The 13,465-nt window shown below is 40.2% G+C and overlaps 1 protein-coding gene across 1 annotated transcript in view; it reads left to right on the top strand.

The window, feature by feature from the left end:
- LOC136880988 (uncharacterized) overlaps positions 1-13,465 on the top strand; it is a 317,532-nt gene that overhangs the window by 265,490 nt on the left and 38,577 nt on the right. The window contains exon 3 of the mRNA XM_067153560.2: positions 8,423-8,558. Within this exon, the coding sequence (XP_067009661.1) occupies positions 8,423-8,558 (136 nt within the window). The remainder of the gene's footprint in view (positions 1-8,422; positions 8,559-13,465) is intronic.

The following is a 13,465-nucleotide window of genomic DNA, read 5'->3' as shown; positions in this document are numbered from 1 at the left end:
ACTTTTATGGTTTCCGAAGTCCCTGGGATTTTTCCCCACAGATATTACTTTACGTGCTGGAAAATCTACCGCCTCGGAGCTCACATATTTGTGTACCTTCAAATACCACTGGACTGAGCGAGGATCGAACCCGCCAACTTGGGCTCAGAAGCCTAGCGCTTTTGCTGACTGAGCCACTCAGCGCAGGAAGTGGCATTGTAATTGATATAAAAGTTCAGAAAAACCAATTCAGTGGCATATAGAAATTCTAGACAACGAAACAGGTCGTCATTTTTTTTATAATCCCAGTTTCCAAAGTAATCCATGCGACATCTTGAGAGAATGTATATTAGTTACAATAAAATAAGACTTGTGTCTGTACATTGCTCAGAATTTAAAAGAATTGTATTTCAGTATCGGTCGTGTCCACAGTAAAAAGGAAATACACATTTTTTAAATTGTCTGTCTGTCTGTCTGTCTGTCTGTCTGTCTGTCTGTCTGTCTGTCTGTCTGTCTGTCTGTCTGTCTGTCTGTCTGTCTGTCTGTCTGTCTGTCTGTCTGTCTGTCTGTCTGTCTGTCTGTCTGTCTGTCTGTCTGTCTGTCTGTCTGTCTGTCTGTCTGTCTGTCTGTCCATACGAGCATGACGAGAAACTAGCTGCAGAGAATTTAAAGATAATCGATATGTAAAGGCCGCAAATGAGGCATTACAATGTAAGCTATAAATAGTTTTATTCACGCTGAATGAAATAGTAGTTTAGGGGAAGGCCTAAAATTTTCTCAAATATCTGTATTAGTGGTACTATCTATTTAATACTAAATAACTAAAGTCATACAGAATTAAATTTTCTTCAATTTTCCGTCTTATACATCAATCAATCAATCAATCAATACTGATCTGCATTTAGGGCAGTCACCCAGGTGGGAGATTCCCTATCTGTTGTTTTACTAGCCTTTTCTTAAATGATTTGAAAGAAATTGGAAATTTCTTTAACATCTCCCTTGGTAATTTATTTCAATCCCTAACTCCCCTTCCTATAAATAAATATTTGCTCCAGTTTGTCCTCTTGAATTCCAACTTTATCTTCATATTGTGATCTTTCCTTTTAAATACGCCACTCAAACTTATTCGTCTACTAATGACATTCTACGCCATCTCTCCGCTGACAGCTCGGAACATACCACTCAGTCGAGCAGCTCGTCTTCTTTCTCTCAATTCTTCCCAACCCAAACTTTGCAACATTTTTGTAACGCTACTCTTTTGTCGGAAATCACCCAGAACAAATCGAGCTGCTTTTCTTTGGATTTTTTCCAGTTCTTGAATCAGGTAATCCTGGTGAGGGTCCCATACACTGAAACCATACTCTAGTTGGGGTCTTACCATTTTTGCCGTACCGGCTGTGATAACAAAGATATTCTTGAACCTCGATTTTTGTTGCTTAAGTCCATATGAACGCCGAACCATGAGGAAATAGGTCAACAGAATTTAATGAAAATCGGTATGTGAAGTCAGCGAGTAAGGCACTACAGTCGATGTTACAAAGTTTTCCACGCTGATTGAAATGGTAGTTAGGGGAAGGCGCCAAAAATATAATTTTTTAAGAGGGTACCTATTTATTGGTCCTATCAAAAAGTACTACGCACCGGGCAAGTTAGGCGTGCGCTTAGGAGAATACAATTTTCAATCATTTATATTTTTATACAGTTTTACCGTACCGACTATTATATTACTATAGAATTAATGAATGTAGACTTCTGTTGCTTAGTCCATATGAACGCCGGGCATCGCTAACATGGTAGTATTGTTCAACCATGTTAACTGACGATGGTTTTGTCAGGATTATCTTAAGGTGTAAAACCGCGTAATCATCCACCCACTTCGACAAGGAAACTTGTGAAGATTGGTTATTTAAAAATGAGAAAAACCGTAAAGGAACGATCCCTTGATGAATAAGACAAGAGGGAGTCATGAAAGAAGGAAGGACAATGACTTTACATTGACCACTGTTGTGATGTGCTTTGCCTCTTCTGCTGCCACGCATGTCCTACAGATGGGATTACTGCCAAGTCCGGAGTAAAACAGCCCGCCTGAATATTGGCGGAAAGTAGTTGGGGAGTTAGACAACTTTCCACTTGCTATAGCTGTAGTAACAGCTAGTTATGAATAAAATACACTAGGGTTGGGGTGAAGATGCTGCCCTACACAAGCGTGTCACGAGTTGAATCCTATGTATTACTGTGGACGTGTATCGGCGAACCTTTACGAGCACCTACTGTACATTACCCTGATGATTGATGGAGGCCCGATGAATGTCATGTTCACTTTAGTACACGTGTAAACAAACAAAACATGCATTTCCTGGTCGACAGGCCACTCCATTCTGAGAAGGAAACCGTGTGGACAGCTGGTGTAAACCATAATGTTATTAGTCTCCATTTCTTTGAGAACGAACAAGGTGACAAGAGTGATTGTAGAAAATGATATCAACGAGCTCGATAGCTGCAGTCGCTTAAGTGCGACCAGTATCCAGTAATCGGGAGATAGTGTGTTCGAACCCCAATCTCGGCAGCCCTGCAGATGGTTTTCCGTGGTTTCCCATTTTCACACCAGGCAAATGCTGGGGCTGTACCTTAAATAACGCCACGGCCACTTCCTTCCCATTCCTATCCCATCGTTGCCATAAGACCTATCTGTGTCGGTGCGACGTAAAACAAAAAGCAATTGAAAATGATATCATAAGAAGATATTAAAGTACACAGTGAATAAGATATATTTCTCTGGTACTAAGGCAGAACCCTATATCAACTAAGTTTGGGTTGAAGGAAGGATCCCACCTTCCAATACTTGTTTGTTTGTTTTTAATGCTAGTCTATGTAATTATAAACCATTTTCCAGCTTAAATTCGTGTTATATTATTTGAAAAAGTACATGTTTCGTTCCTAATGCGGAACATCTTCAGCTAAAAATGGGAACGAAATAAAACCACGTATGATGATGGTGATGATAATAATGATGAGATAAAATGTATCTTCAAGTTCAGCCAAAACACTCAACAAGTCATTGTTCAAACTTGAGATAAAATCCGTATATAAGATATCTTCTTTCTTGAAAATGCTGGAGAAATACGCACTTTAAATATCTTAAGGAGAGACATAAAATTTTCAAAATGTAAAATTTAAAATACGATGACCTGGGGAAACTCCTTAAGAATAACCAAAGTTGAGGTTAAGTTTTCTGTTATAAAGTTTTTAGATATTGAAGGGAGACTGTAACAAAAGGAAAGAAATATTGTTTAAGAAAAAACCTTGTGAATATACGGTGATGTAGATTCCGTGGCCATCTGTGTTCTTCTATCCTGGCCACATGTCCATCCCATTGCAGTCGCTTGCTTCTGATAGTCCCTGCTATTGTGACCTCTTGGCGCAGCTCCTCTAGTTCACGACTGTGTTTGATCCTCCATTCACCCATGTTTGCGTCCAGAAAATCTTTTGAAAAACTTTTCTCTTAGAAATGAAGAGTTCATGAAAGTCCTGTTTTCAGATACTGCACGTTACAATGGACTGGATTACGGTTTTGTAGAGCCGAATCTTGAACTGTTTCCAGAAGCATTTGAACCGGAGAAGTTTTGCTAAGCTGTAGAAAGATTTCACATTTTTTTACTTGGATCGTAAACTATACAGAAGTATTGAAACCCCAATATATGAATGTATATGTTAAATAAATCCTCCATTCACCCATGTTTGCGTCCAGAAAATCTTTTGAAAAACTTTTCTCTTAGAAATGAAGAGTTCATGAAAGTCCTGTTTTCAGATACTGCACGTTACAATGGACTGGATTACGATTTTGTAGAGCCGAATCTTGAACTGTTTCCAGAAGCATTTGAACCGGAGAAGTTTTGCTAAGCTGTAGAAAGATTTCACATTTTTTTACTTGGATCGTAAACTATACAGAAGTATTGAAACCCCAATATATGAATGTATATGTTAATTAAATCCTCCATTCACCCATGTTTGCGTCCAGAAAATCTTTTGAAAAACTTTTCTCTTAGAAATGAAGAGTTCATGAAAGTCCTGTTTTCAGATACTGCACGTTACAATGGACTGGATTACGGTTTTGTAGAGCCGAATCTTGAACTGTTTCCAGAAGCATTTGAACCGGAGAAGTTTTGCTAAGCTGTAGAAAGATTTCACATTTTTTTACTTGGATCGTAAACTATACAGAAGTATTGAAACCCCAATATATGAATGTATATGTTAATTAAAACAAGGTTTCTAGGCCTAAGTGTGAAATTCTGTTCGTGTTGTCAAAATCTCATTTTTAATAAAATCTTTATGTAACTCCTCTGTCTGGTGAAAGTAATTTATGATTAAATAAAATTATTAAAATTAATTCAAGTAGGCACGCGCGTAAATGTAAGCTAGGCCAAAGAGAGATTCTGCTTCACATATGACTGTCTGGAAAAAACACTCTTGGGATAACCCATCTCTATTAACACAATTCAAGTCCATCTCTTCCTAGTCATATTTCCTCTCATATAACATCTCATTTTCTATCAATCAACCAATCAATCAATCAATCAATCAACCACCCCTAGGGGTGGAGGTGGAGAGTGTGTCATAAAAGTAATCGAAAATAATGTCGAATCCGTAGGTTTCGAAGTCCCTGAGATGAACAGTGACACTCCGCGTGTCGTTTAAGTCTATGTTCAGCCGCATCGACACGGAGTGAGAATGAGTGAAAAAGAAAATATACAAAATAACCGAGCTTACAGATGAATGTGTGTATGTTTCAGCATAGCTCTCAACTAACATAGTACACATACGGCTTACTATCTGAAGAAATGGCTGTAGGGGGCAGGACTCCCATAACTCTGTGACACTCTGGATGCCGTTTAAGTCATAGTTCAGCCCCAATCGGAATGGAAGTTGAGAAGGAATGCCCAAAATGGCCGAGATTATGGATGGTTGTGTTATATTCTAGCACAGCTGTCAACTAAACTTGGTGAACACATGTCTTACTATACTATCTAGAAAAAATTACGTGGAGTAAGACGCCCGTAGCGGAGGGGATGGCTTAAAACATAATCGAAAACGAGGAATATTACTGCGTAATATAGCTAGTGCATAATTGTTGAAATGTTATAACTTACATTAATGAAGTACTTCTCATGTGGCTGTCTTCAAAATGTGTGATAATGTTGACCCACGGCACAGATATCCTCAAGAGCGAGAAATCTTTGAATACACTCACACAATATTGAAACTTATATGAGAGAAACTTACCGGCCAAAGTTCTTCTTCAGTCTGCCGAAACAAATTTTGAATAAATAAACTACCTGAAAAAGAAAATATACGGTAACAGAACTGTACCTGAAAGAGAAACAACTTATCACACTCAAAATATTTAGAAACTTGAAATTTAGAATTTATGCTAATGAAGTCCTCACTTCTCTCCACTCTAGACTAGAATGCGAATTATTCCAATACCTGTACTCTGTCGTTGGCGTGAGTCCAGCTGGCTAGTCATTCCGTTGACCTTCCGCTATGTCACGGCCCCCGCCCTGGCCGGTTGTATCATCATCATTATGTTATTACACCGAGGGAGCTAGTTTCCCCTTATTTCGTAATGTTTGCTAGCCTCAATCTATAGAACGCGATATCACAACGGCGATGTTATTTTATTTTCATTTTTAGAATTTATTTACGTCGCACTGACACAGAGAGGTCTTACGGCGACGATGGCAGAGGAAAGAGCTAGGATTGGGAAGGAAGCGGCCGTGGCCTTAACTAAGGTACAGCCCCTGCATTTGTCTGCTGTGAAAATGGGAAACCACGGAAAACCATCTCCAAGGCTCCCGACAGTGCGGTTCGAACCCACTCTCTCCCAGACGCAAGCTCACCCCTAACCGCACGGCCAACTCGCCCGGTGGCGATGTTATTGTTTCGAGGTTTAGTTCCTCGATTAGTTCCAACATTTTTGGGAACACTACGAAATTATACAAAAAATGGTTTCAAATTTCCCTTTGGGAAAATCAAATTATGACAAATATATCTTTCATTAATGAAACTCAGATTGATAACGATTAATTTTGCATTTAATGAATCGTTTCCGGAAGACATGTGTACAGAATTAGGAGTCGACAAGTGCAGGATTCACTGCTTCGATAGGCCCTACGCAACTACCACGAATGTGAAAAATAAGGGATGGTTACAAGGGAGAGACAAGACAGTGTGTATACTATGTGGGGCAGTGAATGACGATTTTCACTTATTAGGTGACTGTGAAGGAACAAGTAAGATAAGAAATAGATTACTGAGTGCCGAACATCGGAAACTATTGGGAAGAGGGGATGAGCAGGCTATTTTAAGATGGATTATCAAGCAGTGGGAAAACGGGGGCGAGTTGAACAGGTATCTATGTGCGGTAAAAAAAAAAGTCCTGTGACAGCAAAATGAAAGAGGCAGAATAAGAGGGTGGACACGGGGGTATGTGATTGGAATAGTGATGTATGTCTATGGTAAGCGTGCTTAATAATTTTATGATATGCACTGGATGGAGATATTATGATAAAATTAATGGTGATGGGAGTACTGGTATTGGGTAAATAGTGGAGTGGGTAGAGTTGGGTAAATGATGTGTGATTTTGTAAAGGTAGGGACTGTTTGTTTGTGATATGGCAGGATGGAATGTAATTGCTGACTTGCGTTGTTTTGGTATTTATCGGGAGTAGGTCAGGGAACAATGAATGTGACGCAAGTAGATGAGTGCATAAGGACACGTGACGAGTGTGCTGGAACGAGGAGTCGGTGACTTTTACAGATAAAATGATCTTGTATAGGATATATTTAGTATGTTAGGGTAGTTCAGGAGTATTTCGTTCAGGTAGCTAGTTAGTATATAGAGCTTCAGTTTAGAATTGTTTGTAGATTATTATTTTATTTATTTATTACTATTATTTTTTTATTGTGAACATGTATTTGGGCGCTGAACGCCTGTTATGTTCAAGAATAAATACTAATACTACTAACTACTACGAATATAATAATCAGATCTATAGACTGTGGTGAGAAGAGGCCTCTTTGTTAGAAGAGCCTTCTCTGTGTCTCTTAGTTATGGCCATCTATCAATACTTCATATCACAGCCTGCAAGATCACATCGAACTTCTCTACTCTAACTCCACTCTTTGATTATATCTCTCAGCTACGGCCATCCATCAATGCTCCACATCACAGCCTGCACGATTGCTAGGGAACATCACGTCACACATTTCGTATCGCTAATTTCGCGATACAAAGTTTCAGATGATCCCAAGACATATCCATGTCAGTTAAATATTATAGCAATCCGTGACCTGCCGCTCAAAAAACACTGCCAATTTTTTGAGTTTGCATGCCCTTATTCTTATCCCTTTGGGGGTAACTTTTTCAAAAAGAGTTGTTTAACTCTTTACTTATGATCTAGGAAAAATGTCTGCCAAATGTCACCTTCATTGGGTTGGCGGGTCCTGAGACACAAGAGTATATTGTATTTCACATGTATACAAATACGGTATATATAGGGTGTTCCAAAAGTTGCTCTAACAATTATCGCTTCACTGATTGTCGGTTCTGAATTGTTTAGGAATGTAAATCATTTTTAAATAAATAAATTATATCATTCCTGACATTCCCAGGTTTCGCCTGGGATTATACGAGGGCAGTTCATTAAGTATCTGCAATTTTTCTCTAATTGTCCTTAGGTTTGCTCTATGGCATTTTAAGCTCACCAGCCGCTAGATGGCTCCGTAGTCTAGGTCTGTGGAAGGTTTCAAAGTTATCAGATCAGTACAGCTTGCACTGTTGCGACGTAAATATGACCGCGCCACTCTCTGTTTGCACCAAGGAAGAACAGCGTTCCGCGATCCAGCTTTTTTTCTTTGTGGTCTGAGGATGTACCAGGAGCGGAAATTCCTAGAACAGTCACTCGTCTGTTATTTAGGATCATATCACTCAGTTGTTCAATATTGGTATCAGTTACGACTGCAGATGGACGTCCGGATCTTTCCTCATCCTTCACGCTCGTGCGGCCGCTTTTGAACCGTTAAATCTACTGGTAAACGCTTTGCTGTCCCCGTATTGTGTTGAAAGTCTTCTATGATTTTCCGCTCCTGGCACACCCTCAGAACACAAAAAATGGATTACGAAACGCTGATACCTACCACAGACGTAGACAACGGTGCCATCTAGCGGGTGCTGAGGACACAACGCCATCGAGCCAACCTAAAGACAATTGGAGCAAAATTACAGATACTTACTGATGTGCCTACTTACATTCTTAGTCGAAAGTTGTACTTCGAACCTTGTACGGACACTTCAGTTTCAGAGCAACCTTTTGAATCACCCTGTATCCCAAGGAAGTGTATCAGTCACATTAAATATCACGTGTACTATTCGTTTGTTTAACAGATAGAACAATCTTCCGAGAGCCACGTAACACTACGCTCTGTCAATCTATCGAGCACCGGCAGATATCGCTGTGAAGTATCCGGAGAAGCTCCGTCATTCCAGACAGTGTCTGACCACGGGGATATGATTGTAGTCGGTAAGTATCCGTTCAAATTATGTTGTACAGCAGGGTAAGATCAATTTTAATCATTATAAGGGGGAGTGAAGAGTGAAGTTTTGAACTTCTACAATGTAATACTTATCACAACCAAATTTAAAACACGAATATATATTAATAAGATAGAGCACCACAAAAAAATTGAAGATGATTGGTTAATTTGTTGTAAAGTTACTAACAAATAACTTTTATTTTTATATGTTGCATGGAAAATTCTCATTGCGGCACAGTTTTCATTATGTTTTGGATTATAATTTGACAGAATTTTCAACATTACTCAAGTACTTAATATTAACTCTGGATTTTACAGTCATACATAAACTATTGGAGATATAGGTTTTTAATTATCCATCCAATAGGTAAAAAAACTAGTTTGGTTTTTTAGGATCAAAAATAGAAGGTAAGATTCAACTGAGAATAAAATGAAGAACTACTTTCAATTTCTGTACAAACTGAAAAATTATCTGAAAATTTCAGGTGAATCTGTTGAGAACTCCTTCGTAAGGAGCATTTCAACAAACGGGAATGAGCTGATAATATTTTGAGCTGGAGAAATGCAATTGAAAATTTTAAGAAACATCTTTTTCTTCAGCGTTTGTCCCCCCTGCTGTCGGAGTCCACTACAGGTATTCATTGTCCCCATTTAGTTCTGTCCTGGGCCATGCCAGGGTGGAGATTCACGCTCTACAGATCTTTGTGAAGGTATCGGCCCATCGCGATAGTGTCAGCGTCTGCCCTTAGTACATGTCCAAACCATCGTTGACGACTCTTGGGCATTTTTTCTTGAATCGGTGCAACGCCGAATCTCTCCCTGATAGATTTATTGGAGATGCGATCCAGTTTAGTGACGGCACACTTGCATCAAAACTGTTCTGGACTTTTAGTTAGTCTCCCAGACTTCTCTCTCCTCTTACACACAACGTAAGCCTAATACAAGGTAAATATACTCCAGAGGGATTATTGAAATGGTAGTCCGAATGAACTTTGAACCCAATATTATTGACAGCCTGAGGGAAAGTGCGTGTGCTTGCTCTATATACACCGAGCCACATTTAGAGCTTTGAAAATGGCGTTGCAGCAAACGTGACAACGGGATTTGAAAGAGGAAGAATTGGGGATTTTTAAGGTTAAAATTGAAAAACACAAGACTTTTTTGTAAAAAAAAAAGTCTCACCATTTCAGCCGGGCTGAGTGGCTCTGGTTCGATCCTGGCTCAGTCCGGTGGTATATGAAGGTGCTCAAATACATCAGCCTCGTGTCGCTAAACTTACTGGCACGTAAAAGAACTCCTGCGGGACAAAATTCCGGCACCTCGGCGTCTCCGAAAACCATAAAAGTAGTTAGTGAGACGTAAAGCAAATGGCATTATTATTTTTATTCAACATTTCAGTTATTATTCCCCTTAAATAGCTCATTGGATTCCGTAAAAAAATGCTATTAACTGTTTTAAAAGGTCTCAAAATTATGGTCTGTAAGGAATTTTTAAAATTAGAGCTCAATTTTAATGTCTACATCTCCCCATATCGATGAGGAACGTAGAATACCTCCACGGTATCCACTGCCTGTCGTGAAAGGTGACTAAAAGGGCCATCAGGGAGCGTGGGTTGGTGAGCACGGTTCACCTAGTTGAGTGTCATTGCTTTCACTTACTTGTGCCAGGCTCCTTGCTTTCATCTTTTATATCCGGCACCCTTGGTCAAGTATTGTACTTTTCCAACCATGACAATATCACGCTTGCGAGACCTAAAGAGACATTCAATCTTACGCCCTTGTCTTCATTTGACGATACCTTCATATTTTCAATGTTGCCAAATTGTGCTTCCTCTTAAAACAATAACTGCCATAACCACCACGGTCCCATGAGAGCATGAGTTGGCAATCACTGGTCCCCTTACTGAATCTGGCATTGATTCCACTTACTCGCGTTACGCTCTTCCCATTACTCCTTCTTACCATGCCCTTTGGTGCACTCTTGTGTCCTTTTCCGAATTCGACAGCATTAGACTTGCGAGTCCTAGAGAATCTCTCTTAAACGCCCTTCATAATCTTTGCCTTTCTTTTGCCAATACCTTCATTTTTCGAAGTATCGGACCATTTCAAATTTTCCTTCTGATTAGAGTTAAAAGAGGATGGTAGCCCAGTTGTACTTCCTCTTAAAACTACCACCACCACTTAATGTTTACTCCGCGTGAGTCACTCACCCGTACCGAGCGATTGGCTCCACGGTTTGGGTGGCGTAGCTATCACCTTGCACTCGGGAATACTGACTTCGAACCACACTGTCGGCAGCCCTGAAGATGGTTTTCCGCGGATATTGCAACTATTTGACTATATTACACCCAACGTATTGAAACGGATAGTGCCTCTGTGGCTCAGGCAGCAGCGCGTCGGCCTCTCACCGCTGGATTCCGTGGTTCCAATCCCGGTCACTCCATGTGAGATTTGTGCTAGACAAAGCGGAGGTGGGACAGATTTTTCTCCGGGTACTCCGGTTTTTTCTGCCATCTTTCATTCCAGCAACACTCTCCAATATCATTTCATTTCATCTGTCAGTCCTTAATCATTGCCCCAGATGAGTGCGACAGGCTTCGGCAGCCGGCACAATTCCTATCCTTGCCGCTAGATGGAGGCTTCATTCATTCCATCCCTGACCCGGTCACTGACTGGAAAACAGGTTGTAGGTTTTCATATTGAAACGGGTAGATCTGTTAACATAATACAATAGGCCGGCAATTGACTCCCTACAGTGCTAGGCTTATGAAGGATTCCCTCTTGCGACTACTAGCGACATATGGAGCGGTTCTCCTTTCGGAAACTTTGCTCCTTCCGTCCACAAATTGCGGGCAGGAGCCAGTTAGGCTTGGCGTGGGTTAGGTTTACGGCGTTATGGTCTCAAGGCTCTTTATATAATACTATTATTCCACACCAGTGTTAAGGAGCGCCTCACCACTAGCAAAAATAACTGCATCAAATGTAGGAAAGACTCACATGTCTAGATTTCTAAAATAGTCCTATACCTGAGTGAAAATAAATCAACATTATTATTTAGAAATTATCGGCAAAATTATCCGCACAGCTATACAGTTTGCATCCGCCAAGACATTAACTTCGCGGCTCTCCGCGCATAGTTCTAGCCATAGTTTCTCATTTTCACACCAGGTGAACACCGCAGCTCTTCCTTAATTAAGGCTACGACCACTTCCTGCCCACTCTTAGCCATTTCCTCTCCAATCGTCGCCATAAGACATAGCTGTGTCGGTGTAACGCAAGGTCAATTGTTAAAAGAAGGAAAAAATCACTCGCCCCGTACTTTGTAATTTTATGCAACCCGGCAAAATATTGTCCCATCTGAAATAATGTAGGTTCCCGTCTTCTACTTCTCCTTCTCTAGCCATTTTCCAAGTTTCTTGGATTTGGGACTTGATGTAGATTTCGGCTGATTTTTGCGGCACGATGCCCTTCCTGACGCCTGATCTACGTGGAGGGGTGTATTTACTACTGCGTTCTTCTATCCTGGTTGGTCGTGTGGTGCGTTGTATGCACATAAAGAGATGTGTGTCAGTACGAGCATAAATCCAAGTCCTTGAGCGAGAAGAATAAACCCGCCGGGAGTTGAACCTGGGGCCCTCTGAACCGAAGGCCAGTACGCTAATCATTCAGCCACGGAGCCGGCCAAAACAGCGACCCCTCATAAATACTGTGCACTTAACGAGCAGGACTAACAATGTGACAGTATTATACATACCGTCCACGAATGTACTTTGAAAACGCTCTTTGGCGTGAACGAAGGGTTTGTACAAATTAAATTGTACACTGAGACATCAAACATATTTTATACATGCACATATCGATGGTGTTTATGGGTATTTAGGGATTGCAGTAAGGATGTAATGGTGAGGGCGTATAAGTCACAAGAAAGACCCCACTTAGAATATAGTTACAGTCTATGGGACCCTCACAAGTATTACTAGATGCGAGTACTGGAAAACACCCAAAGGAACACAACACGATTTGTTCTCGCTGATTTCAGACAGACGAGTAATGTTACATTGTTTGGGCTGGGATATTTCGGAGTAAAGAGACGAGCTTTTCGACCAAACTGTATGCTCCAGGCTGTGAGTGGAGAGATGACGTGGAATGACATTAGTAGACGAATACGTTCCAGTGAATGTTTCAAAAGATCATCACAAATCTGAAGATAAAGTTTGGATTCAAGAGAACTAATTGGGGCAAGGATTCTTTCACAGGAAGGGGACTTAAATATTAGAATGATTTACCAAGGGACATGTTCAAAAAATTCTAACTTCTTTAAAATAATTTAAGAAAGTCTAGGTGATAGGTAATAAAATGTGCCACCTGCGCGTCAGCCCTAAATGCAAGTCAATGATAAATAAATTCTTTTTAGATTATCAATCAATGAATCAATCACCACTGATCTGCGTTTAGGGCAGAATTCCCTATCTGTTTCTTTCCTAGTCTGTTCTTAAATAATTGCAAAGAACTTGGAAATTTATTGAACATCTCCCTTGCTAAGTTATTCCAATCCCTAATGCCTCTTCCTGTAAACAAATATTTGTCACAATTTGTCCTCTTCAATTCCAACATTATCTTCATACTGTGGTCTTTCCTACTTTTAAAAACATCACTCAAAATGATTCGTCTACTAATGTTATTCTCTCCACTGACAGCTCGGAACATACCACTTAATCGAGCAGCCTCGTCTCCTTACTTCAAAGTCTTCCCAGCCCAAACTTTGAAACATTTTCGTAACACTACTATTTTATCGGAATCTGTTTTTCTGTTTTTCTTTGGCTTTTCCCACTTTTCGAATAGAATAATACTGCCTCTGTGGATCAGTGGTAGAGTGTCGGCCTCCGGATCCCAAG

This window comes from Anabrus simplex, chromosome 9 (genome assembly GCF_040414725.1).
Source record: "Anabrus simplex isolate iqAnaSimp1 chromosome 9, ASM4041472v1, whole genome shotgun sequence".
Classification (NCBI taxonomy): domain Eukaryota; kingdom Metazoa; phylum Arthropoda; class Insecta; order Orthoptera; family Tettigoniidae; genus Anabrus; species Anabrus simplex.
This window is presented reverse-complemented; position numbering and strand designations above follow the sequence as displayed.